A 26,214-nucleotide genomic window follows, 5' to 3' on the forward strand; every position below is an offset into this window, starting at 1 on the left:
AGACTCGTCGATGTGGAAGGGCACTGGAGATAGCCCAGACAGTCGCAAAACCTTCTCAGTGAGAAGTTTCTTGTGGTCGTGTTTAAAAGCCGTTAGACTATTTATTTCATCGCCCTCCAGCCCCCCTCCACTTGTTCTGGGACAAGTTTATACTTACTCCATTTCGTTTTAAAGGGTCATACACCCCTGGGAGGTCGTACAAAAATGTACCTATCTAACTAGGCCCCTACGTTTAATTTCAAAGTATCTAAATATCTACAGTCAGGTTTAGCAGAGAGGTAGAAGAAACCTCTATCACCGGATTGTTTGGAGGTGGTGAAAGAGTATAAACTCCCAAAGTTGTCAAAACTGGGTTCTATGTCTAAATATTGCATTATTACGATGAAAAGAACAATATGAGAAACAGAGTTGGAAGAGCTGCATAGGGCATAACTCCAGTTTATTCAAAATTGCGGCTAGAGGAGGAGCTAAAGGGAACCTCAGCTCGGCATCAAAATATTTGATAGAAAAAGCACAAAAACCAGAGGGGGGACTATGCATGCGATCGAAAGCCCTAGGAATAACAATCTCGTACTCTGGGGGTATGAAATATTTTTCCCTAATCTTTTGCGATCGAAAGCCCTAGGAATAACAATCTCGTACTCTGGGGGTATGAAATATTTTTCCCTAATCTTTTGAATGGGGGTCCTAACACTGCTGACTACCCCCTCCCATGGATTCCTAGCGAGTCTATCTTGGAATTTCTCAAGGGTAGAAGGCCCAGCTTGTTTATCAAAAGGGTTTTTGGACGTTTGGAATTTTTTGTTTCTCTTAGGGAAAGTAGAGAAAGAACCGTGTGCAGACCCAGAAGAGGTCGCAAACGACCTGAGCCAGAACTCGAATCGAAATTCGAAGAAAAGCTAAAAGACATCATACCTTAAGAACAGGATGGCTCTGGAAGCTGCAGGTCGAACGCGAACTTGGAATTCTAAAGATCTGGTCACTAAAAGCTTATATGTGGGGTAGAGAAAAGCATTTGAACGAGAGGAGTATTTATAGACCCATCCTCTTGGGGAACCGCGCCGCAGATGGGGCCAGTGGATGGTGACACGTGTACGCTCTGCTGGCGAGATCGACGGACGAGGCCGCTGTACTTCTCCAAAAGTGATAATTCGCACTTTTGGATAAGTGTTGGAGTGATGATGTGGGATTAAGAAGAGGTGCTAGGAAAATACCAAAAAAATGCCCATCATTAAGGGCATTTTAGTCATTTAAGCAAGGATCCGCGTCTTCTTCTTCGGTCGGGTCGAAAGGACCCGACCCGGATCCGCCTGCCTTTGAAGACCCGGACAATCGTAGCCGTCCCATCATGGACGCCGGCCAATAGGATGAGACCACGTGGCTGGTCAACACCATCCTGTTGTGCCCTATATATAGACCCAAAACGCCGTGATTAAAGATAACTGTTCTGCATTTATTGAGATCAAACCTTGTGATCCCACACTTTTCTCTCAATCAACCTAACTTGAGCATCGAAGGGTCATTGTCGGGGACGTGCCCGATGAGCTCACAGTTCTTGTCTTATTCTCAGGGAACCCAAAATTTGATCTTAAAGGAGTTAGCTATCTGTGATGAGTTCGTGTCTCGAGATCGCTGAATTTGAACCGGATCACTCACAAAATGTCTTAAGTTGCGATCAAATATTTTCTCACCAATCTACAAACTTTTAAGTTAGCATTAATTATATTTCCAAACATGCACCTTTATTTAACTTAATTTAAGTTGTAATCTGAAAAACACTCGATTAAGTGCTTCCTAATACCACATATACAAATATATATAGACATATTTTGGTTTAGAAAATATATAATACTTAATTTATAATTTTTGTAAAAACATGTAAAGCATTGAGAATAACGTAAAAGTGCGTAACATCAATCAAGTACTGAGCTGAGGCCCCAATTGATTTTAAGGATCTTCTATTTGGATTGAGAACAATCATATACTAATCATTCATATTAGATAATCATATAAAATTAATAATTAATGTTTAAAGTAATATTACTTAATTATATCTGATCAACAACTATTATTAAAAAAGAACGATACCTATTATATATTAAACTAAAAATACATCTCACGAGTTGGTGGAGTTCGAACTCATAACTTTAAAATTATAAACCTCAACTTTGCTTAATTGAGATGAATGTGATTGGGTTTAAGGATTCCTTATATGGGCAGGGAGCGGCGGCCCTATTGCCAGCTGAGTGTGAGTTCCACTGCACTTTTCCTAATTCAAACCTTAAATGAATTCCGTTTCTCTTTTGTGTAGAAATCCCGGAAAATCAATGTTCACATTATTGTCCTTGTTTGCGTTTTTAATCACTGAATATGAGTGTGAAGTCCGTGTGATGAAAGGTGGAGTACACTTTCATTCCCACCAAAACTGGAAATTGCATGCGTGAAACCACAATCACGTCTTGTCAGGAGGAATAGAAAGGTGTCCTGGGCTACGACATGTGCACGTACCAACAATATCTCATGACAAAATCAGATCAAATACAGTGCAGTCAAAAAGATTGTTTATTTATAGGTGATCAAATTAAGGAGGAATTGTGTCGAAAATAGAATGATAATAATAATGAGGGATTATTACTAAAGACGGATTCCCACGTAATTAATAGTCAGCAATAGCTAATTAAGGAGGAATGATAATCGAAAACGCAATCCCATATACATAGTAGTCAATAATGAATGCACATCCATACTCTAGTACCAAATTTGACTAACATACATCCCTATTTTCTTGAAAATATGATGAGAGTTGATGTTTATTTTCTTTAAATGAATGCAATTTTTTTTTATAACCCCTTTTGTTGTCGCCAGAATTCCAGATAGATCTTCACATTTTAGAGAGAAAACATGATGCTAGTGGTTCACCTTTTTTCTTTCTGCATTTCCTATTGAGTATCAAAATGCAAGTGAGCATTACGTGTGAATCAAGAATCATAGGTGAGAAGTGAAGTGAATGAGCCCACAAAATGCAATGATGTCCACGATAGGACTCACTTTGCCACTGTCAAGTGTCAAGGACATCATCCGTCCCCATTTTCCTGTTTATGTAGATCCATTGCACAACCCCATTTCCGTGATACTAATATTGAAACTATAATGGTTGGCAAAACAATCATTCGCAATGCCCATAAATGTGTTCCTTAATTTTGAGAAACTTATCTCATCATTCATCCACACAACTTTATGCGTTAATAGTTTCCCCGAAAAGAGAACAGTTCCTTTGCTATTTACGCCCACAAGTTTCAGAAATATCAGAAAAGTATTTACCTGCCCGCGTTGGTGCTTTTCGTTTTTAAGACATTTACATGTGGAAAATGAAGTGAGGCCATTACAACAATGATGTATAAGCCTATGAAGGAAAATTATTATCCAAACAAAGTTTGATCGTCAAATCAATCACATAACAAAAATAATATATTTATTATATAATTATATATTTTTTAATTATACTTCAATCATATGATGAGTGTATTATACTTGCTATTTAATTATTTTAAATCTAACCAAACATATTCCGAATTAGAATTACCCGTGATGAAGTATGCCACTTGCCATGTGATTTCCAAGAAGTACTACTGGTTCCGTGCCATACTAAAAATACATCATCCACATGACCTCATATTGCATATAGGAAAGTAGGAGGCTGGGCTTCTTGTTTAAAATGAGGATAATTTTGTATTCAAGCAACATATATAAATAGATGGTGAAAAACACGAGTTCTTATCCTCTAACTTATGCCACTTTTTCACTATTCTCTTCCCCACCTCCACACTCATCGCTCTCAAACTTCACTATCTAATTTAGCTATTGATGCCACATCCATGCTCCACCAAAACAACCTAACATACATTTTATGAAAACAACCAACCATGATCTTAATTATCCTTCTAATATTATCTTCTCTGCAACAAGTAGATCACATACGAGAAGAAAGAATCATTTATGTTGTAAAAAAAGAAAAGAGAGAGAGAGAGAGAACTTGGGCATATATCTTCATAATATCTATCAGTTCAATTAAAACTCGTTTCCCTCGCCCCTCCTACCACCAACATTTCTAGAGATAAAAGACTAGTAAATGGGCACATAAAAGGGCGGTATTGTCGGTTCCAAAAATATGAATAGTTTGCATATGATTTTAATGTTGATGGGCTCGGAAAGGATCAGTAGAAAAGTACATTATACTGTTCTTTATGCACAGTGATACATTTTACTCGTTAAGTCTTAATATTCTTCTATTTATATGCTTAAAGTGAAACAGGTGTATGATGCAATCAACCTAAACACCCGTTTTATATATTTGAGAAATTCACTTCCCTTTATGGTGTTCACCTAAGAGATGAAATTATCTTCATTTTCAAGTATTTAAGACCATGTTTTGTCATGTGAATAAGGTACGTTTGTACTTATCACATGATTTTTCAAATTTCTAAATGGAATTGAGAACGACTACATGTTATACCCTGTACATTATTATATGTATTTCTTTGCCCGTTCTTGAGGATGGCGAGAATATTTTTAATAAGAAAGAGGATGATGAGAATGTAGGATTCACAAAGCAATTCAATTGAGCACAAGCAATAGCTCATAAATTACCTATATCAATTACTAATACATTGTTACTTTCTTCCTTTTTACACTCAAATACTATTTCAGCAGGCAATGAAGTTTCCCAGGGGTACTAGCATAGTACATACCTGGTGCTACGCACAACCTCGACAATGCCCTGAGTGCAGTCAGAATAGCCCTACCAGTCAGCCCTGCTATTTCAATGCAAGTACGCGTTGAATCACATCAACCTTGTTAGGGGACTTGTTTTCAGCTAACGCCTCACCTTTCATTACACATTACAACATTTTTACAAACCAAACACAGTCCTCTACTCAATGCATACCTGTGTTGTCCACATACACTATTCCAGCCAACATCCAGTTGGATTATGAGAAGCTTCTCGTATATAATGCTATACCTGATTTTGATGTTATGTTTACATACCAGAACCTGTTTGATGCTCTGGCAGATGCTGCCTATATGCTGCATTAAAAAAGGCTGGAGGACCCAATTTGAGGTTATTGTCAGAAACTGGGCGGCCAACTGCAGGAAGCACAGACGCAGCATAGAGAACGCTAAGATATTTAATAACTTAATTAGACATGTATCACCTGGGCACAGAATCCCATGAAGGCCAGGCAAGGCTCTTGAGACATGCATATTTTCATCTTCCAATGAAATCTCAAAGCCTGGATGCTCTCCAGCAACACTGGGTCTCTATTACAATAATACGACTGAAGTCTACCATGTTCATTTCCAGACAACTTCGGCTTCCCAATAATTTAGGAGATTTAAGCAGCAGTTATATCACTATACAGCATAGGGAGGACTTGGTGCTGGCTAGGTCAGACTAATAAGAGAACATCTTGAGTATTTTTTTTGGCCCCTTAGAGAATATTACTGAAAGACTTGTTGGTCCTCCAGTAGAATCCAATGTTGCCAGTTGAAAGCAATTCATGCAAAATGTTGGTGCACAAAGTTTCTGTTTATTTCTCAAGTAGGGAGTAATGCTCTATCACTTAATTTGTTAAAAAACATAAGAGGGGGGGATAGGAGGAGGTGAGAGGAAGGATTGTCAACAAGATTATCGCTGATAAAGTGCTTGTCCATATGAAAGAAATCAAAAGTGCTATTACAAAATTGAGATAAATAACGTGCAAGCCCTGTGTTCAGAAATCATGAAATAACATTATAGCCTCATCGAGATTCATCAAGGAAGATTCCAAAATGACCCGGACTTTCCCCAATAGCTTATATCTTTTTTCCAGCTCCCCAACGAGCTTCTCTCTAGGTAATTGAAGGATCTGGTACATATAGCATGGAGAATCAGTTACTTCCCAAGTATTAAGATAAACAAGGGGAAGAGAACGGAATGTTTTATCACTTACGATTTTTCCTTCCATCAGAACAACATGGTTTTTTCTAATTTCATATTATGATGATAGAGAGAGTATTAGATATAGTACATGCCAAATCACAATGGAAAATGTTGATTCACTACCAGAACTGTTATGAAACATATTAGACTAAGATGATATGAAGATGATAGAATGATCTCATCTAGGTACCTCCTTTCCCTTATCTTGCTCATGTGCAATTCTGAGTCGCAAATTTAAAGCGGCGTGGTACATTTCATCAAGAACATGTTCACGAAGGGGCTCCTTGTTTACTCTCCACAGCAGAAACAGTGACTGCTTAGCTCCACTGGTCATAACTTTCTGCAACACATTACACATATAATATCATGTACTTAAACTCTGAGTTTCTTAATTTACTAATTCGAATGCGACATTTCCACTTAAAAGAGAATCCCATCTAAATTACCATGAACAAAAGTTAGGGCGGTGTATCTTGAGGGCCTTCCTCTCACATTTTTAATTTCTGTTAGTCAATAAAATCAATTTGAATGAATCCTAAATGGACTGGTGTAATTAACCTCATAGATTTCCTGAAAAGATTCTATAGGTATACCGTATACCTCACACATTATTTTCTTTAGAGTGTTTTATATGTTATCTGTCATACTTGACAACAGATAAACTGGTGCTTAGTCCAAACACAATGTGTTGTGGAACTATGATAATGCAACAAATTACCTCCATGTGCAAGTAGTCATCCTTCCAAAGCTTGTACAGAATCTTGATTGTATCTTTCTTCTCGACAAATGTAGTATCTGAAATCTGTAGAGATAAGAGAACCTTTCCAGATTATTCAGAAGAAACATAATCTTGGAATTTGATAATCTTTGAATTTCTTCAAGAGTGAAATATATGGATAAGAAAACGCTGAACTCCTTGACCTCCATTTCAAATGTTTTTCTTTGATCATCACGTGTTAGAAGTTGGGATACTAAGAAGACCTTTCACAAGGACTCCACGTCAATTGCAGAGTTGTATTGGTAAAATACATCAACTAATTGAAGCAAAATTTTCCTGATATGATTCTGACTTTGACTTGTTAACTTCAAGTACAATTAAGCATTGCTATTATATATATATATATATATATACACATATGTGTTGGCAAGGTATTGAGGTATTATGAAATATTCCAAAATAACACAAATCAAAGCATAAGTAACAAACGAGTGCATATTTTACGAAATAGAAGCCAACGTTTATCAAGTCTCAGAATTAAACGTGCAGAATCTGCTCTACAACCTGGTAAACTACATTTTTATTTATCTTTGACTGTCACATATAGGCAACAAATATAGCTTATTCCTAAATCAGGAGCACAAGCACAAGCACCTGATAAGTGTTATTCACATTTCAAACAAATTATGGAATTTTACAGGTTGGCGAATTACAGAATTTGCACACTGACAACCCAATGGCACTGATCCTAAAATGTGGAAATGACAATGTTACACAACAATATACTCCCTCAAGATTGTTATAATGTTAGTTTTACCTTATCAGACTCAAGAAAACGACCAGCCTTTGACAGTAACCTGAATATCCTGTAGGCCTCCCTCCCATATCTTCTCAATACAACAGACTCCACCTACACTCAAATGCAATTATCATGATATGCCACCTCCATGAACTTTTAAACAGAGACCAACCAAGAAGAAGGTCAAGATTACAAACTTCTTCAGTTTGAGCCGATTCAATGATTCCCTTTATATCTGTAGAGAGAGAGGGGTAAAGCAGTGTATTATAACTCTAACACACACAAAATGTCTTGCCAAGAAATACCATTTGACCAACTGCATCGAAATAAGTAGAATGAAGAGAATGGGTACCAATACTATAATTTTCATCCACCCCTGTTTCAAGGCATTGACACCCAAGCTGTTCGAGCGAAGCTCTGATACGTTCGAAGTCCATGCCAAGACCACCCTCCTTTTTAATCACTTCATCGTATATAGCATTTATGGATAGGTAAGCTGAAAATAATACTTTATAAGTCAGGTGATTGATGATAGGCACGACTGCAAAGTTTGTACAAGAAGAGATCTGAGAGGACTAAGCATAATCGTGCAATGATATGCCATTCAACACTTGTCATATTCCTTCCCATTCAGGTTTCTCACTGAGATGGATCTTAAGATTTCGTGTGCAATCAAAAAGTTCTAGATGCACCAGTTAAGAAAATTAATGAAACTAATATTAAAGGGCAACCTGAGAAGAGAGGTTAACCTAAAATACTTAGAATGAAGTAATTCAAAAAGAACTGAGTACTTGTGGTCTGGCTCCGGAGAGAGCCTTCTATTTCAGCTGAGTGATGGGAGATATCCATGCCCGCAACCCCATCCAAGTATGGGACAACGATTTCTTGAGTTTCGCATTTAAAATTTCGTGATGCATAAGATCAAAAGCATCTACACATAATGATGACTATTGAAAATATATACAGAGGAAAGTAGAAGGTGAGTAAAAGGTGCATGGAGGAGGCGATAGATGCTAGAGTTCTGAATATCTATTTAGGTGAATTGACTGCAGTTGCATTTGAAAAAATATACTTGTGCTTTTCAGAGTAGAATACAAATCCCAGAATTCAGAGGAAAGAAAATTGAATTCAAAATTGACAAATAGATCTAAAGACATGCATGCGGCATCACGAACCTAACTCTCTATGAGTGACCAAATTGTAGAAATAAGTATTGTCTATCCACATGTTTCCTTGTAGTACTTAAGTGATCATTCAACAAACCTCCTTAAACTTTTCTCAAAGAAATTAGGCAATCAAGAATACCACATCTTCTAATTGAAAGAACTTATAACATACCATTATAATCCTGACGCGATTTTTCCAATTGTGAAGTTTGGATATCCATATATTAGAATAAAAACCGATCAATTCTAACATAGCAAACTTCACTATATGTTTATCTCCTTATGATTATTCAAATGAACTAGTGCATCAGGTTTGATATTCATTTACCTATCTAGATCTGACCTTTAAACATCAGAATCAATGTTATAAAAAAATGAGAGAGATGACCTTAGATTCCCAAGCAATATATTTCATCAATGATACCGCTGGGAAATGATGATTACCAATAATGTGATTCAAAATCCCATTTAAGCACAAAACAGGGAATTGCTACCTGAATTTTCAGCTTTCTGCCGAGTCTCTGAGTGTCTACTTAACTCCAACATTGCGCTCAGTACTATAGCAGCTTCATCATTAATTCGCATTTTTACATATGAAACACAAGCCTATAAAAGATATGCCGAAAACAGAATACAAGAAAATAAACAATATATCTGATAGACAAAGCTTTGCATACAAGATTAAATACAGGATCCAGTTCAAAAGAGATGTAACAAGGTGGTGAAATAGTTATCAGAATAAACCTTGTGTCTCAGGCGGCGCACAAGTTCTTCAAAGTTAACACGCCAAAGCACTTCTTTCTTTTTATCGGCATCCAATGCATCTTCATCTGATTTCAGAACATCTTGCTTGCGCTATTTAATCCAAATATAAGGAAAGAAAACCATAAACTCCAATATTATATAGAAGAAATTTTCAAAAGCAAAGCATTGCTCCAACCTTCTCCCCAACTGTAACACTGTTAGTGCATTCCTCACTCTTTTCCTCGGAGGGATCATCCATTTCCATTAAGAATCTCATCGAATCCATGGGGGCAGCAGCTGCCAAAGCACGCTGCTCTGTGGTCTGCCGTTCTTCACCAATCTGTTAACATTTATAGCATTATTTATTCTACTGAGCTAAGTTGTCAGCATTTAGGTACCGAATAGAAGTGTGGGGAATTAATTTACTAATGACACAAACAAGAAGTTCAAAGGATGGAGCTATAAAACAACCTGATCAAACAATAGGGCTTCCCCTTCTTTTAAAGGTTAATTAACAAGGTTTTTTTTCTGGGAGAAAAAAAACCCTTTTTCCCCAAATAAGATACAAATGATTGGAGCAACGAGAACTCTGCGTCAACAGGTGCTATCACTCAGAACAGATTCATATGTGTAGTACTAATCCACATGCAGGAATTGGTTCCATATGCATCATTTCAAATGTACACCCTAAACTTTGTTGTTTTTTCGGGAAATGAGGGAATGACTGATAAATTACAAGGCAAATGGAAAACAGAGAAATAGTCGATAAAACATACATGCATACAGGATAGAATTCATTGAGCATTCACTTTCGTTCCACTCTAAACATCAATATGCAAAAACTGGACTTTTTTTCTTTTTCAGTTCTCTGAGCTCACTTAGAAACAAGAAGGGACCAGAGTCCAGCATCAGTAAATGGAAAACAATCTGACAATGTTTGTAGCCTGGTCTTCTACAATGTACACTCATGAAGACAAAATTTCTTCTTCCATATGTGTCACTGGTAGGTGGCAGTACCTTGGCTGACTTGGCACCCCGTTTCTTGGCAGGAGTTTCTCCATCAGCAGGTGGTGCAAGAAAAGGCTCAGGGGCAGGACATCGTTCAATAAATCGGGCAATTAGAAGTCTATTGAAGCTTTCTCGCACAACATGAACATCAGCACTACCTAAAAGAACAAACAACTGCTGGAGTTGGAATAGTCAAATGCATCGCAAGGTGCTCTAATCACTCCATGGGCAAATAGAATTATACGATAACTATTATAACGTATATTGGCTGACTTTGATAATGATTTAATCAGAAAAATCACCTTTAACAAAACATGCCTGACAACTTATAGCAATTTTATATCTACGTTTGGAGCTGTAGAACTTGGATTTCCGCATATAAATTGCTAAATAATCACTAATTCCAAAATTATTCATAAGTACTCATTAGCAGAATGCATTATCTAGAAGAAACGAGGCCTATATTTACACAGTATATAGCATAAATGAATCTCAGTACAGATAATTCCCACTCTCAACATGCAATATATCAACAGAATGTATACAATAAAAAGAACAACAAATTGTTAACTATACCTGCTGTTTGCTCATTCCTATCAATAATTTGATTAATTGAAAGCCTCCCATGTTGAATCAACCCTTGAAATATTCCTAGACACTACATAAATGATAAATAATTAATTGCTCATCCAGTCAACTACACATGACTTGAGTATGAATAAACAACAAAAAAAAAAAAGCAAAACTTGCAGGAAAAAGAGTAAGCACTACCCACATCTTTGCCAAGCTCCTCTGATACAATTTGCATAAATTTCGGAGCCCTCATTTTGTGTATCATATTGTCGAATAATGCCATATACTGGGTTATAATTCTCGGCGCCTCACCAAAAGCACCTAAAAGTCCAATATAATACTATAAATCATCAGTTGTAAGGTCTCTTTGGTTTAGATAATTTTCTGATCTAATTGTTTGAAAACTGAATTATCAAAATCAATTCAAAGCTACTCAGTTTCTATACTACATTGTACGTTCTTTTTTTTCTCCAATCTGAAACGATAAGAGAAATTAATTTTTCTAAAAATCATGCCTCAATGTGTTAAAGTGACATGGCTTTGCGATTGCTCGTAACTGATTTCTCAAATAAGCAAGTTTCAAATAACTGGTTTTCCTCAATCAGTTGTAATCAACTCAATCAAACAACGCACTTGGATTTAATTAAAAGGAAGAAAAACAAAAAGTGACTAAATCAGGTTTGACATATAATCAGAAACTTTAATCAAATTTAAGCACAACAGCGAACCTTCTTGCTGGATGGCGAAGGCTTGGACGCAATTTTGGTGGATTAAAACACGTAAGCAATTGATGACGTTTTCTCTGCTGAGCTCCGTGAACCGGATGATTTGAGCTAGGGTTAGGGTTCCTCTGCGGAGTAAACACTCGCATACTTTCTGCAACACAGAAGTTTTCCCCCAAAAAAAAAATGTTTAAATTCAGAAAAACAGAAATAGATTAATGAAAGAGAGGGCCAGAAAGTGGGATATGCTTCACCGAACACAGGTCGCCGTAGAAGGAGGAGATTAAATGGGTGGCTAGCTGAACTCCGTGCGGCGACACCATCGCTGTGTGCTTTGTGCGTGTGATTGTTAGAATAGAAACGGGAGAGTGGCACTGAGTAGTAGAAGAGAGGCGGGAAGAATACGGTGGCTGGAGATACGTTCCTATAGAATGTAATTATCCGAATACAGGCAACAAGGGTCCATAGCTCAGTGGTAGAGCATTTGACTGCAGATCAAGAGGTCACCGGTTCGAACCCGGTTGGGCCCTCAATTAATAGTTTCTCATATTTTTCCTTTTGTTTTCAAATTACTGGGCTGCCCCTGCAACTGATGATGTTGGTTGGACCGTTCATGAAATTGGGCCGCTCCATGTTTTTATTTCCCTAACACTCTTTTGGGCTTTAATGAGCCGGATAAACTGCTGTGTTGACATAAGCCCATCATAGCTAAGGACACAACTGCTTTGCGGAAGGTCCAATCTAAATTTGGTAATTACCTGATTTAAAAAAATAAATCAATTCAAACATAATATAATTGTTATTAGTATATACTAATGTAATGATGAAAAAAACATAAATATATATTTCTTACTTAATGTAATGCTCCGGAGACGAATACAATATTTTTCACAAATTAATATTATTTAGAGCAGTGGTCAGATGTCTGAAAATTTTCAAAGAAAATAGAATCATTAACCCTACACTTCAAAAACAGAAAACATTTATTCGAGAAACACTCCAAAAAAAAAAGCACCCAAATTTTAATACATAAAATAAAATAATAGGGAGGGTTGTGATCTTCGAAACCTCCAAATATACATATCCCGGGATGTAATTTTGTGCAGATAGTTATTGTGATGAATGAAAGAGTAGAAATAGTAAATGTTGTATGCGTGCAATTGTCAAGGGTTTGGTACATGTGAGTTGTTATGATAGAGATAGCCACAACAAGTGTGACCACATACACATAGCAAAGACAGACACGGACACGGACACAGACACGGAAGGGGAAAGGGGTGAGTAAAAGTGTGATGAGGAATTGTGATGTAAGTAAGAGTTGGAATGCAAGTGAGATTACTAAAATAGGGAATAAAGAGAGGGGGAGCCCATATGCGGCGTATGAGGGGGGCAAATCAATGTGAAATTTCCCTAGGCAAACTCAAGGTTTGTGCATGCGTGGGACATGAGATGAGATGCTGCTCTAATGATGCACATGCACCTTTTAACTAACAACCCCCTCACATGTGTTGTCATCTTGCACGTGTGTGTGGTGGGGGTGGGGGTGGGGGGTGGAGATCTTGCTTAGAGGATGTTTCGATTAGCTTATAAGATATTTTGTAAGATGTTTGAAAATTTATAAAATATAATAGAGTGTATGGTAGACAAGAATACGATGTTATGAGCTTAGAAGTTCTTTAAAGAAAAATAAGCAGTTCTCCACTTACTTATAAGATCTTAACAACTTCTTTCAAATTAATTATGCATGTTTTATTACTAAAGTCTTCTGAGCTCTGTAATTTTATTATATCCAAACACTTTGTTGATTTACTTTTAAAATAAGATCTAACACCTTATAAGTTTTATATGTATCTTGTATGATGTCATGATCTTTTACATGAGTTTAGCCAAACACCTTCTAAGTTTATTTAAAAAAGCTTATAAGTTCATATATCTTATAAGATTCTATATCTTATTTTAAAAATATTTTCATAAAGTGTTGGGTAAAATAAGATTATGGAGCTTATAAAATATTTTTTTTTTTGGACAAGAATAGAGCACAGAATATGTTGGTGATGACAAATTTGTAATTAGTTTTGAGGAATTTATTTAGATCTTATAAATCAACCTCAACTTCTTTTTTTTTAAAAAAAAAAAAAAAAGAGTTTAAAGTTCCTAACATCTAACTTTTAGAGCTTATAAGCTCGTTTTCTAAAAAAAAATTACCAATTTGTAGCATCTCATAAATTTCCAAACATCTTATAAAATATTTTTAAAAACTTATAAGCTCACTCCAGACGCCTTCTTCGTCTGAATAACTTATATAGTTTGTTTGTTATTAGAACATTTTATCATGATTAAAATGACGTTATTGAATACACATCCATATTTGATATAATTTTGCAGTCTCCCAAATTTGTATTTGGAAAGACTCCTCTTGAATGACGCTTATTTGATACAGTATTTGTGGTCTTCAAAACTTGGTATTGTGACAAAATACTAATTTTAGATAAATGGTATCTATTTAGATTTTGAGATTTCCCAAGTTGATCTAGGATCAGGGCTTCTCGTGTGGTATACATGATGCACACCCAGAAATAGGGTGGCTTCTCTGAATTCAAGAGTATGCATTTATTCTATGTACATTGTTTCCAAATATTACTTTCTCAAATATTCTCTTTATTCTCAGTTGGAATATCACCACAGTCTTTGAGGGTTAGAGGCGTGTAAAGTAGGTAGATAACTTTGGTAGCAATACATTCAGAGCAAGAAAAAAGAACTGAGAGAAAGATCAGAAAAGACGTGCTTGTATATTCACGAGATCGTTCGAAAGCTTGTAGACGAGTTTGAAAATTACAGAATATATTGAATTATTTCATTGTGAGTTGCCGTACCAAACAAGTGATGTAACTATCGAAATTCTTGAAAACACAATATATCAATTATGTGATGACTACCTATTTAAATCCCAACACATGTAAAAAAATATGTGATGGTAATTCTGAAATTTTAATTGTAATTAGGTCAGTCCTTGCACTTGTACCAAACATGTAGTAATGATATGGTGAGGTACATAGAGTAGGTGCGGTTGTGATGACAGCTCACGCGATTTTGGTGTAGGTGCAGCTAAGGCGTATTAATTGGACATGTTACTTCCTGTAATGAAGGGACAAGAGGGTCCGGAGTCCCCCCCCACCCAACCCCCAAACCTATCACTGCCCTTTTACATAAATATTTTATATTTTTACTGTCTATATTTATAACAGCTCATAACATGTTATCTTTTATATTTTTACATGTTACTTCCTGTAACAATTCTCATCGGACTGTAAAATCTTTGATATAAATTAGACCTACTACACCCTCGTATGTACACGAAGTTTGATATAATTATAAATATTTTATATTATTTAATTTTTTTAAATATTTTTTAATTTTAATAATCTTCCAACAACTAGTACAATTCGTTAGTCTTTCATTAAATTTTCATTCATTTTCTAGTGAACTGACAAATTCGTTATAGACTATTAATTATGATTTTACTTAACTTTTTAAAAGAGTTTGAAATCTTTTTATGGATTGAGTCGGCATTTTTTTATAATTTTTAATTTTTTTTCATCCATCTCGTTTGAATTTTTTTATAATTTTATAATTATTTTTAAATAAAAAAAATTACAATAAGATCGAAGTTGACAACTCTAAACTTTTTTATCCAATAATTACATAATTTCATCAAATATTATGGGGTATTAGTAGTTATTTAGAGGTATTCATATTTGTGTTAAATTTAAAAAAAAAAATCTTAAAGTATAACTACCGTCCAAAAGTAAGTAAAATACAAAATACATCATAATTACGTTAATAATCAAATCATGAATCTACCACCACAATCCAATTTGTGTCCAAATAGATTAGATCCTCTAGTCTGAATTTTATTTTATTTTTAACTGCACTTTCTTATATATACGATTATTTTTGCCTTTTCACTTGAAGAAAATAAAATCAATTTTTTATTACAAAATATGCTAAAAGGTCATTTTATTTAAAAGTTTAAATTGTTATAGAGGATAATCATTAATATTAATATTTTAATATGTCTCTTTCATGTACAAGCTCTGTACGTGAATTTTTTCTTTTATAAATGGGACCATGAGATTCGAATCCTGAACCTCTTCTTTGGTCTAATTTTGATACAATATTAAACGACTACCTCATTTAAAAAATTAAAGTATTAAAGAAAAAAATTATTCAATATTAATATTTTAATTAATAAAATGATGTTACATTTCTTATTTTACTTATACACATATCAAATATATACGATATTAATGTCATCTATATATTTAAAAAAAATACGTATTTTACACAAAGAGCAGAAGTCACAGCTATTAAAACAGACGACATCTATACTATTATAAAAAAAAAAAAAAAAAGATGTGTTATAGACATAAAGTGACGATTTTAACACAGTTGTACCGTTTTTGTAATCCCAATAGAAAACTAATTTAATTAACTTTTCAAGGTTTACATTAACTTAACTATCTAATTAATATATTTTATTTTTATTTATAATATATTTTAAAGTATGAAAAATTATTTCATATATGCACGCACAAACGATGTGTCCTACTGCTAGTTCTTGTAATACTTGGAGAAATTTAGATACATATATAGTGGACAAGATAAATGGGAAACAATTCAAGAGGCAGAAGAGCAAAAGTGCGGTCGTAATCTTGGAAGGATCAAGTGTTCGCTTTTATCTCCCATGCCTTAGCTGTTGTGATTGCAATTCCTATCTGCCATAGAAAAGCCATTAAAGCCGAGAGGCTCACAATCCGGCATTGTCATTGTCTGCATAACAACAATTTGGATTGTGCTACTTTGACTAATGAACATGTTCCAGACATATCACAAGGATCGCGGGCTCCCTCTGTCGTCCCTCAAAATAATAAAATCATTCCCGCTGTCTCAATTTCTATTTTCCTTCCTTTTCTTTTTCTCGGAACTGCTCTTATGCAGAATTTGAACGTCAAACAGTCATTTCCCTGCGTTTTTTAAGTATCAAAGGAATTTTGCTGAAATGTATGTAGTAGTAGAGTCGTCAATAACCCTAAATACGTTATTCAACCGGAATAAGCTCGTTCTACCCGATGGTTATTTAGGAGAAATAACAATGTTCACCCTATAGTTCAGGGCATTTTTTGCTTTTGGTGTCATTGGTTATGAGATTCTCGATTATGATCCCGTAACTTCTATGGCCATTATGTTCATTAAATTTTTGGTCTTATTGGTTACGAAATTATCACTTTTAGTTCCATAACTTTAAAAACATAACACTTAGCGATTACGTGGTATTTTTTGATTAAATATCTAAAGAAAAAGTGTTATGGGACCAAAAATACTGCTTTATCAAAGTTACTGAATCAAAAATAATAATTTCATAATCAATCGAGCCCAAAATAGTAAGTCCCTAAATTATAATAATTACTGCACCATATATGTCGCTAGTGGATTTGAACTTATTATAGTGCACTTAGCACGCTTATAATCTAATTAGTGGAAATTAATTAATATATATAAATATATAATAAAAGACGTGAAACTGAGTGCACGCCTTTGATCTTGAAGATCTTCGAGGCAGTGTTAAATTTCATTGCTGGTGGGAAAAGATGTTCAAATGAGTAATCAATTGCATCATAGGACTGCCTTTCCTATGATTAATACCCCATATGTCTGAAATAAATATGAGTGGCAATTATTTTTAATAATATGAAGTTAATTAAGAGTAATTTATTAATATTTAAATTCTAATAATAATATTCTTACAAAAATTTTAATATTTTCCTTTATTTTATGATGTTATCACAAGTATTTTTTTTAATAACAATATATATTACTCAGTATCATATATATAGTTATAAGTTATTATATTCAACTGATTGAAACTAATCATAATTACATAAGTATTTGTTTTCAGACAGTAGTCGTCGTAACACGTCGTTCCTACATGCATATATAAATCAACATATTGCATTTTTTTAAAAAAACAAAGAACGACAGAAAATCAACTAAATCGTATTATCAACATAATAAAAAATTAATGTAGTGGCGTCACAAACTACCGTTTATAAATAAGAAGTGTCTTCTTTTTATATTAGTATAAATATACGACACTTTAATGTGTATATCGAATTACATTAATCCCACGAGAAAAAGTTCACAAGAATTAATATTACATGTTTTATTTTTTTGAAAAAATAAAGTTATGGTAAATAGTGGTGATTGAAGAAAAATAACATAGAAATGCAGAAAGCCACATTGAAGCAGAAGTGACAAAGTACTTGTAAACGGACTTTCGGAAAAAAGAAAAATTGGTCGATGACGTTTTAGTCTAATGGCTACTGTTGAAGTTTTATGAATAAGTTTGATATAAAATCTCGAAGCTTATCAGATTCGCGTGTTTTATTATAATTTATTTTGTTTATTTTTAAATATATTAATTTAATATTAAAATATTGATATAACATATATTTAGTGACCTTAAAAATCTCGAGCATTTGTAAACTAATTTTGAATTATGATTATGAGTTTTCAAGAACTAATTAATTATTTATTTTATAACATCAACATTCCTAAGCTAATTGATAAAATAGTAGGGGGGGAAAACACCCAAAAAAATCCAAAAGGTTAAAAAAGGACGCAAGTCCAAATTCCACGAGAGTGGGTGTAAATGTCGACTCCATAATAATTTATTGTTGTTGTTTTTTTAATGAAAAAATAATATTCTCAGTCTCGTATCTTAGGTCTTTTCACTTTTGATTCTGTAATTTTGAAAAAAAGTTACACTTTTAGTTGACACCTTTCTGTTAGATATTTAATGAAAAATACCACATAACTGTTAGTTAAGTTTACGGGATGAAAAATGTTATTTTTTAAAATTAAAAGGACAAAAGGTGAGATTCTATAATATATGAGACCAAAAGTGTAAAAACTCTAAGAAAATTAAAGTATCAAATAAAAAAGTGTCGTGAGACCAAAAGTTATACCTCATAGAAGTTATGGGACTACAATTGACTGTTTCGTAACTGATAATACCAAAAGTGGAAAAAGTCCAATTTACAGAAAGAAAAGTATTATTTTTTTTTTAACATATTCGTTGATTTAAATTATTAATAGACAAAATTAATCTTTAAATTTTAATATATCAAATGATGAAATAAATGGCATACTGTCAAAGCACTGAGATGAAAACCAAAAAAGGGAAAAGAGAGGAAATTGTTGATGAATTTAGGGGAATTTGGTAGGTTTGATAAAAGGGAAAAGTATTGTATATATATAAACCTCCAAACGCCCTAACTAACTTCTGCTCACACCAAACGAGTGAATATAAATGAGCAAACCAAAAGCATCTTCTTCTACTGTAACACCATTACAATCACAAACACTACCTTCTACTTTCCGTCCTCCATTACTTGCATATATACAACACACACACACACACCCCCCTCAACAAAGCCTTCAAAAATGGTGTGAGGTGGAGGATTCCAAAGGGATCGCATTGATCCGATCGATGATATAGTATCCGATTTCAAATTTTCATCTCCGGATCATGCGATCCCTTAGGAATTCTCCGTCATACTGCACTAAATTCCAGCAATGATCAGACTGGTTTTGTCAGGTTAGTTTTTCTTCGTTTTTTGTCCCCTTCTTTTTCTTCCTTTTTGATGATCGTGAAATCAATTCATCAGGTTTTTTTTTTTTCCAACACAAACGCATCTGCAATCTGTGTATGTGAAACAATCAAATTAAAGTTGGAAAAGGAAGGAAATATACTCTTTTTTTTTTTTCCTGTTTTTTTCTTATTTGGAGAGGGAGGGTGTGGACTGTGGAGATATTCATGAGGTACGGAGATTTTGTTTCCTTTTTTATGTCTTTTTTGAGAGAATTAATTAACATATTTTGCAGTCTGATATATATATATATATGTGTGTGTGTGTGTGTGTGTTTTCGGTAAGAAAACCTGGACAACCCTCATGGGATTTTTGTCAGTCATGATCTGTAATTAAACCAATTAATCAAGCCCTCATCATCACATAGCATATTAGGGTTTTGAAATTATAATAGCAAAGTTGATAATTAAGCTTTCTTAATTTTTCCTTATTGAGTTCAAATACTAGTATTGAGTAATAAAACTCCCGTACTATATTATGATCAAGGTTTGTTAATTTGGGTCTACATATTTCTTCAGTTCGATTCTTGATTATTGTTTAAATTTATATTAGAATGTAAAAATTATGTGCCTCCCTGCTGATCTCTACCATATCATATATATATAACAAAAACCGGTGAAAAAAACGATAAATTAACAGCTTATTCCCTTCGATAAACACACTAATTTAGTTCAACTTACATTTTTTTTAAAAAAAAAGCATAATAATAAGTCGTAAAGTTAGTAGTAAAATAATCCGAAAGAACACTTGCTTCACATGTGCATATTTATTACTGGATTTTTACTATCCCAGTGCAATATGCATGGCTGATGTATATAAACACATAGAACATGAGAAATTGCAGCTATACATGTACATTTATATGTTTATTTGATTGAGCAAGCAATTGGTGTAGTGGTAGGCCATGATGAATACTAACATGTCATGGAAGTGGTCCATCTGTGTTTCCAGTGTATAAATGGAATGCAGATCTGAACTGTCTGCTGGGACATTATTTGCTTTTCTTCCTTGTTCTTTACCAATACTCTTCTTGTGTCTGGCTGTCTGGCAATTTGATCAGGCTTCTTCATCACAAATAGCATATCTCTTAACTCCCACTTAATTAGCATATACTTTTGTGAATTTCTTGCTATTTATGTATGTTTGGGCCATGCATTTAAGAGCTAAAACACACTTTTTAGTACTTTTTATAGCCTAAACTTTTTGAACATGTTATGATTTGAAGCTATGTCTAGTTGTCTGCCGTACTCAATTTGTGCCATGCACATCCATTTCATATATATTTCGTCTAATGAATTTGTATTGAATAACAAAAAGAAAAAAAGAGAGTAGCATTAGAGTGACTATGAAGCATTTTTAGTGTTATCGCACGAACAAGTTCGAGAGCATAGGTTGGAGAAATAGAAGGTGTTGGCGTTTGTCTCACTTTATGTGAATTATTGTAGTGTATTTATCGTATGTGAGTAAAAAACATATTTAATTTAATAGATAATTTGGGTCTTTTATTGCATAATTCTGTGATGCATCTCATATTTCATTTAAATATATAAAGCCGGATTAAGCCTGCTTGATTGCTTGTTTACTTACAAAAATACTAAGTCCGGATAATAGCACATAGGCCCATGATAAATGGACCGAAATCAGGACTAAAGCAATTTGGTCCGGCCCACATGGTTGGGATAAAAAATCGATTGCCCATTATGTCCGATTTTGTGTGTACTAATGGTTGAAATTGCCCCTAATTGCTCAAGTAAGTTCAGAAATTACTGGCCCAGTAATTAAAGCACTTCTGAAAGATGTGAGAAGAAATATCACTCTCTCTCCCACCTTCTTGCCCGATAGCTTACAGTAAAGGCCGTTGCTCCATTCGAACGTTTGGGGGGAGGTGGCGATGTCGTTGGTTGCCAACGACGGGCCGCTCGGGTGGACATGCGCGCAGAGGTGGTAGCGTCGTGGATTTACTTGCCGCCCGAAAGGGAAAACATTCCTAAAAGCCTGCGAAAATTGCTAATTAAAAAGGAAAAAATAAAAATTGTTGGAAAATGACTGAGTGCCTAAGAAAAGTTTGCTAGATGATTGGGAAAAAAAATGTATTATCTTGAGCTACATTTATTAAAAACACACACACACACACACGCAATTCTACTTCAACTTAAATACATTAAAGTAAACAAAGGACTAATCCATACACAAATAATCATAAGTTTTGTCATCCAAAATAAAAATTTATTTGTATATTCTATCACTACCAATCCCTCTACCTCTACAAATATCTCCATTGTCCTTCATTTTTTTCACTTTAGTTTGGTTTATTGATTATCCCAGTGTTTTGGGACTAGTACTTTCAAAGGCGCATACCATGGACTTTAGGCCTACCATTTTTCTCCAACAAAATTGCCTTTTTCATGTGCAAAGCTCCGCCTTACGTCTTAAAGCTGATGTCTGAGGAAGAATATGTATATAATTCTTACAGACTAAGCAACACAATAATGTACCTAATATCCAAGTACATCAATTAGGCGAAGCTAGTGTTAAGTGAATCCACACCACCTGAGTAAAGCCTTGTCTAGTTTCCAAGATTAATTGTATATTTGTAGATTATACGGTATTATTAATTATGGATGAGTTAGTTGACATCAAGAGAGATGATATCTTGTAAGTTCTATAAAATAGAATGGGTTGATTATACTTAAACCTTTTTTATAAATTCAAAATTATATTTTTTTCTCAAAAAAAGGTTTGAAAATTACATTACATCCCCTTTGAAGATGTTTCATTCCATTTGGCCCCCTTTCATTATAGTTTTGACAGAAAATGATGACATCAACAAAAAAAAGTACATAAACTTATAATTTTACTCCTTATTTTACATTCTCATATATATATACATGAGATAAATGTATACATACATGGGTAAGATTAACATTATTATACTTTTTCCTTATAAGTATAAATGTATTACATGAGAATGTTAAATGCAGAGTAAAATTTAAAATTTATATAAATTTTTTGCGAATGTCATCACTTTTCATTGAAAACATCACGAAAAGTGGTGAGGTGCAAGCGATGAATTTTTAGAGGGCGTGTAAGTATAATTTTAAAACTATTTTTAAAAACTAAAATATAATTTTATATTTTTCGAGGTAATTTAGGTATAATTAACTCAGATAGAATTGTTAACCGGTACAGTCCAAATTCGCTCTAAAATTGGGCCAACAGACATTGTTCAACATCTCCCAAGTCCAAATACTGTCACTGCGCGCAACTCATGGCCTAATAAAAATTAGGCTTGACTATATCTTTCATAAAATGTATTATTTGTTGGAACCATCACGAAATGCATGGAAAATTAACAACTCCCCGCTAATTACGGAAGATATTCCACATGATACCAACAATTCTTCATTAATTTTTCCAACGCACACCACAGTCACAAATGAAATATTCTCAATTTCTTAATTAAATTATTCATTCAATTTAATCTCCTGTCAATTATCAAATTTATACGAAGGGGATATAATAATAATAATATCTACCAGCATCAATTTTTCATTCACACTTATTTGACGAAATTAATGATGAACCTAATAAACTTTAGAACAAAAAAATTACTTTCACACACAATTATATTCAAATTATATTTACACCAAGAGGTCATAGGTGCAGGACCTCCCAAAGAATTCCAAGACTCAAAATACCGTTACCCTAAATAACACGTAATTATTGCAACACATAGGCAAACAATAAATTTGAAAAATCAACCAAACACGCAGCCGTGTGAGATAAATTCCACGATCAGTGCCCCAAACAGGGTTGCAATAAATGGTGGAGTATTAGACGGGCAAGAGATTTTTCTTCTCAAAGTATGAACCAAATGGTCAAGGCCACCACCCCACCCAAATCAATGGGTTTGCCAAATTCTTAGAAAATTGGGATTCTGTACTTTTCACACACTTTGAAATAAAGTTTTTTTTTTTTTTCCCTTTCTTCGTCGTATCTTTATAAATACCTCTTCTTACAATTGTATCATCATTGCACCACAGAGAAGCTTCATTTGTACCACATTTTGGCACATCCACGGACGTTCATCTCCATGGCATCAATAAAGGCGCAGCCTCTTTCGGTCCTCGTCCTTGTCCTCGCTCTCGCCTTTCCCTTCTTCGTGCAAGGCACTTTTGGTTAGTGATTAGCCGCGTTTATATCAAAATTTACATGCACGTAAAATTTATGAAATTATACATAATTTATAGGTAAGAGTACATCGCATGGTATATCTCTGTTTTTATCATAATTTACTTAATTATATAATGAACTGTATCCATAAGATTATTTAGTCGCATTTTGTCATGTATAGTAATGTACATTTGTTATGATTACAATTGTGTAGGAACCATCGAGTGCGAGAATCTCAACAAAGACTCGTGCGCGTTCGCGGTGTCATCCACGGGGAAGCGGTGCGTGCTAGAGAAGCACGTACGCAGGAGCGGGGCGGAAGAGTACGCGTGCGCCACCTCGCAGATCGAGGCGGATAAAATGAAGAATTGGATCGAGACCGACGCATGCATTGATGCTTGCGGGCTGGACAGGAGCGCGCTCGGTATATCTTCGGATTCTCTGCTGGAATCGCGCTTCGTCCGAAAGCTTTGCTCCCAACAGTGCTACCGCGGCTGCCCCAACGTCGTTGATCTTTACTTCAATCTTGCTGCCGGAGAAGGCGCGTATCTTCCGAAACTATGTGAAGCACAAGGAGCAAAGGCACGGCGGGAGATGGCGGAGATTAAGAGCTCGGGATACATCGCTCCTGCACCGGAACTGCCGGAGTATGCCACCGGTGTTAATTTCGTTTACGCCCCTGCACCATCTCCTTTCTAGATTTCTTACACTGACATCCACATAGAAAAGTAGAAGTATCAAAGAATAGTTGAAATAAGGATGTTTTGTCCAATTTCATCACAATACATATGTGTGTTCCATGTTTTGCTCAATTGATTTTGCTTCTGAAACTATGAGTTTATTACATGGAGAAATGTGGTAGTTGGAAAACAGGCGTAGTCCTCATCCGAGGGATTGTGGAGTGTCATGTTTGTTTCTGTACTGAAATTGAATTTGTGTTGATATATGAAATAAAAAATTGCACCCTCATTTGTTGAAATTCAAACATTCTAAATCAGGTTTGTATAAATTTTGAATAAATTAAACCACGAATACAGTATGATTGATGTATAATTTAAAAATATTATATCAAAATTTAGAAAAAATCGTCGTAATTTATCCAGAAATAAAAGTATATATCATGAGTGTCTTTGTTTGACAGTTTGGGTAGTTATTACCCAAAATGGAGGGGTCAGAGTCCCAGGGAGGGGTTGGGGAGAATTTTGTTGAGCTTTATTTCATACCTTATGCAACATCAGATTCGACTTCTTGGGGCCCACTTTACGAGGCCCGGCCCAACTTAATCAATTATGATTTTTTTAAATTAAAGATTCTTTGCAATTAAATATCAACAAATTTAAGCTTGTGAAGAATGGGTTCTAATATTCCTCCAAATAATTAATTGAAATTAGCCAATAAAGCAACTTAATAAAGACTATAAAATTTGGTAATCATTTTTATACAAAAAGGAGTTTTGAAATATATTATTCAATAAATTTCTTGATCACGTATTAATATATTGTCTCGTGAGATGCATTAAGTGGATTGTTCGAGTATTTTTTCATAGTTTTAGACGCGTTCGGCCTAATTTTTGAAAAGTTAATTATATATTTAAGATTTGATTTTAACATAATTGATTTTTAATAGTAATTGAATTAGTAAAATTGGTTCTCACATAGTTAATTATGATTGATTAATAGATGTACATTTTTGTTGTTTACAAAATGCGCAAAAAATCGTTATTTGAATTGTCAAATGCCATTGAAAGCTCCGAATAGTCAACATTAATTTTGAGTTAGGACGTCAAACGCGCTTTTGATCGAAGTCCGTAGGCTATTTTAGAAGTACGACTAGCATTTTTCCTCCCATAATTCAACGTTTTTTCTTTTTAATTTTTAATCTCATTTAATTACGAATTTTTTACTTTTGATTTTCTAATTTAAAAAAAAAATAGTACTTTTGATCCAATGATGTTTTTTGTGGGTGTCTAATGAAAAAAACCACGTGATTTTAAGTGTATTTAACCAAAAGTACTACTTTTGAAAAATTACGAGACCAAAAGTGATATCTCATAATCGATAGACCAAAAGTATAACAGCACCAACGATCATGCACTAAGCACGTAATATTTTTCATTAACTATTTAAAGCAAAGGTCCAATGATGCAAAAAAATACTACTTTTTAGAAGTTACAAGACCATTTATCGAGAATTCTATAACCAATGAAATTAAAAGTGAAAAAAATTTAAATTATAGAATGAAAAATATTATTTTTGGTCCAATCGCTTGGCCGAATTAAAGTGATTTTGGAACCAATAAGTATAACTTTTAATTATTTCTTAATCGAAATTGAGTCCATTGAAATTTAAAAATTATTCAAATAAGTGGTTATGATTCACTTTACATTTTCATTAGAATTATGATAAGGGATTCGTCGTCCTTTATATAATATAGTTATAGTTCAAATTGAATATTTTACGACGCTGATGTGGAACTTTTACAGTAGCGATTAGGAAAAATAATTGCTATATTGTTCACTCTTTTTCTCATTTTTAATTATTAATATAACAAAGTTTAATATCGTAGACAGGAGACAAATGGGTGCAAATGAAGTGAAACACTAAGTACGTCTAACGTGGATTA

The 26,214-nt window shown here is 34.1% G+C and overlaps 2 protein-coding genes and 1 non-coding gene across 4 annotated transcripts; 2 read left to right on the forward strand and 1 right to left on the reverse strand.

Annotated features, from left to right (window-relative positions):
* Window positions 1-5,674: 5,674 nt before the first annotated feature.
* LOC105160471 (RNA polymerase III subunit RPC82 family protein) lies at window positions 5,675-12,206 on the reverse strand. Of its 2 annotated transcripts, none has more exons than XM_011077857.3 (14): window positions 11,965-12,203; window positions 11,717-11,864; window positions 11,191-11,309; window positions 10,992-11,073; window positions 10,425-10,573; window positions 9,604-9,747; window positions 9,408-9,518; window positions 9,158-9,269; window positions 7,850-7,993; window positions 7,695-7,732; window positions 7,516-7,608; window positions 6,699-6,782; window positions 6,171-6,320; window positions 5,675-5,906 (listed from the first exon to the last, which is right to left on the reverse strand). In XM_011077857.3, exons 1-14 carry the CDS (start codon window positions 12,031-12,033, stop codon window positions 5,772-5,774), a joined length of 1,578 nt encoding a protein of 525 aa, XP_011076159.1. In that variant the 5' UTR covers window positions 12,034-12,203; the 3' UTR covers window positions 5,675-5,771. The 2 variants fall into 2 exon arrangements, with proteins under 2 accessions (XP_011076159.1, XP_011076160.1); XM_011077858.3 differs by lacking the exon at window positions 5,675-5,906 and adding an exon at window positions 6,427-6,483 and having other exon boundaries at window positions 6,183-6,320; window positions 11,965-12,206.
* TRNAC-GCA (transfer RNA cysteine (anticodon GCA)) lies at window positions 12,169-12,240 on the forward strand. The gene has a single exon. It is a non-coding gene; the product is annotated as a tRNA-Cys (tRNA).
* Window positions 12,241-23,436: 11,196 nt separating this feature from the next.
* LOC105160472 (PAR1 protein) lies at window positions 23,437-24,571 on the forward strand. Its single transcript, XM_011077859.3, has 2 exons — window positions 23,437-23,597; window positions 23,807-24,571. The coding sequence occupies exons 1-2, from the start codon at window positions 23,513-23,515 to the stop codon at window positions 24,289-24,291; spliced, it is 570 nt and encodes a 189-aa protein (XP_011076161.1). The 5' UTR covers window positions 23,437-23,512; the 3' UTR covers window positions 24,292-24,571.
* The last annotated feature ends 1,643 nt before the right edge of the window (window positions 24,572-26,214 follow it).

This window comes from Sesamum indicum, linkage group LG4 (genome assembly GCF_026168435.1).
Source record: "Sesamum indicum cultivar Baizhima isolate 11 linkage group LG4, ASM2616843v1, whole genome shotgun sequence".
NCBI classification, from domain to species: Eukaryota; Viridiplantae; Streptophyta; class Magnoliopsida; order Lamiales; family Pedaliaceae; genus Sesamum; species Sesamum indicum.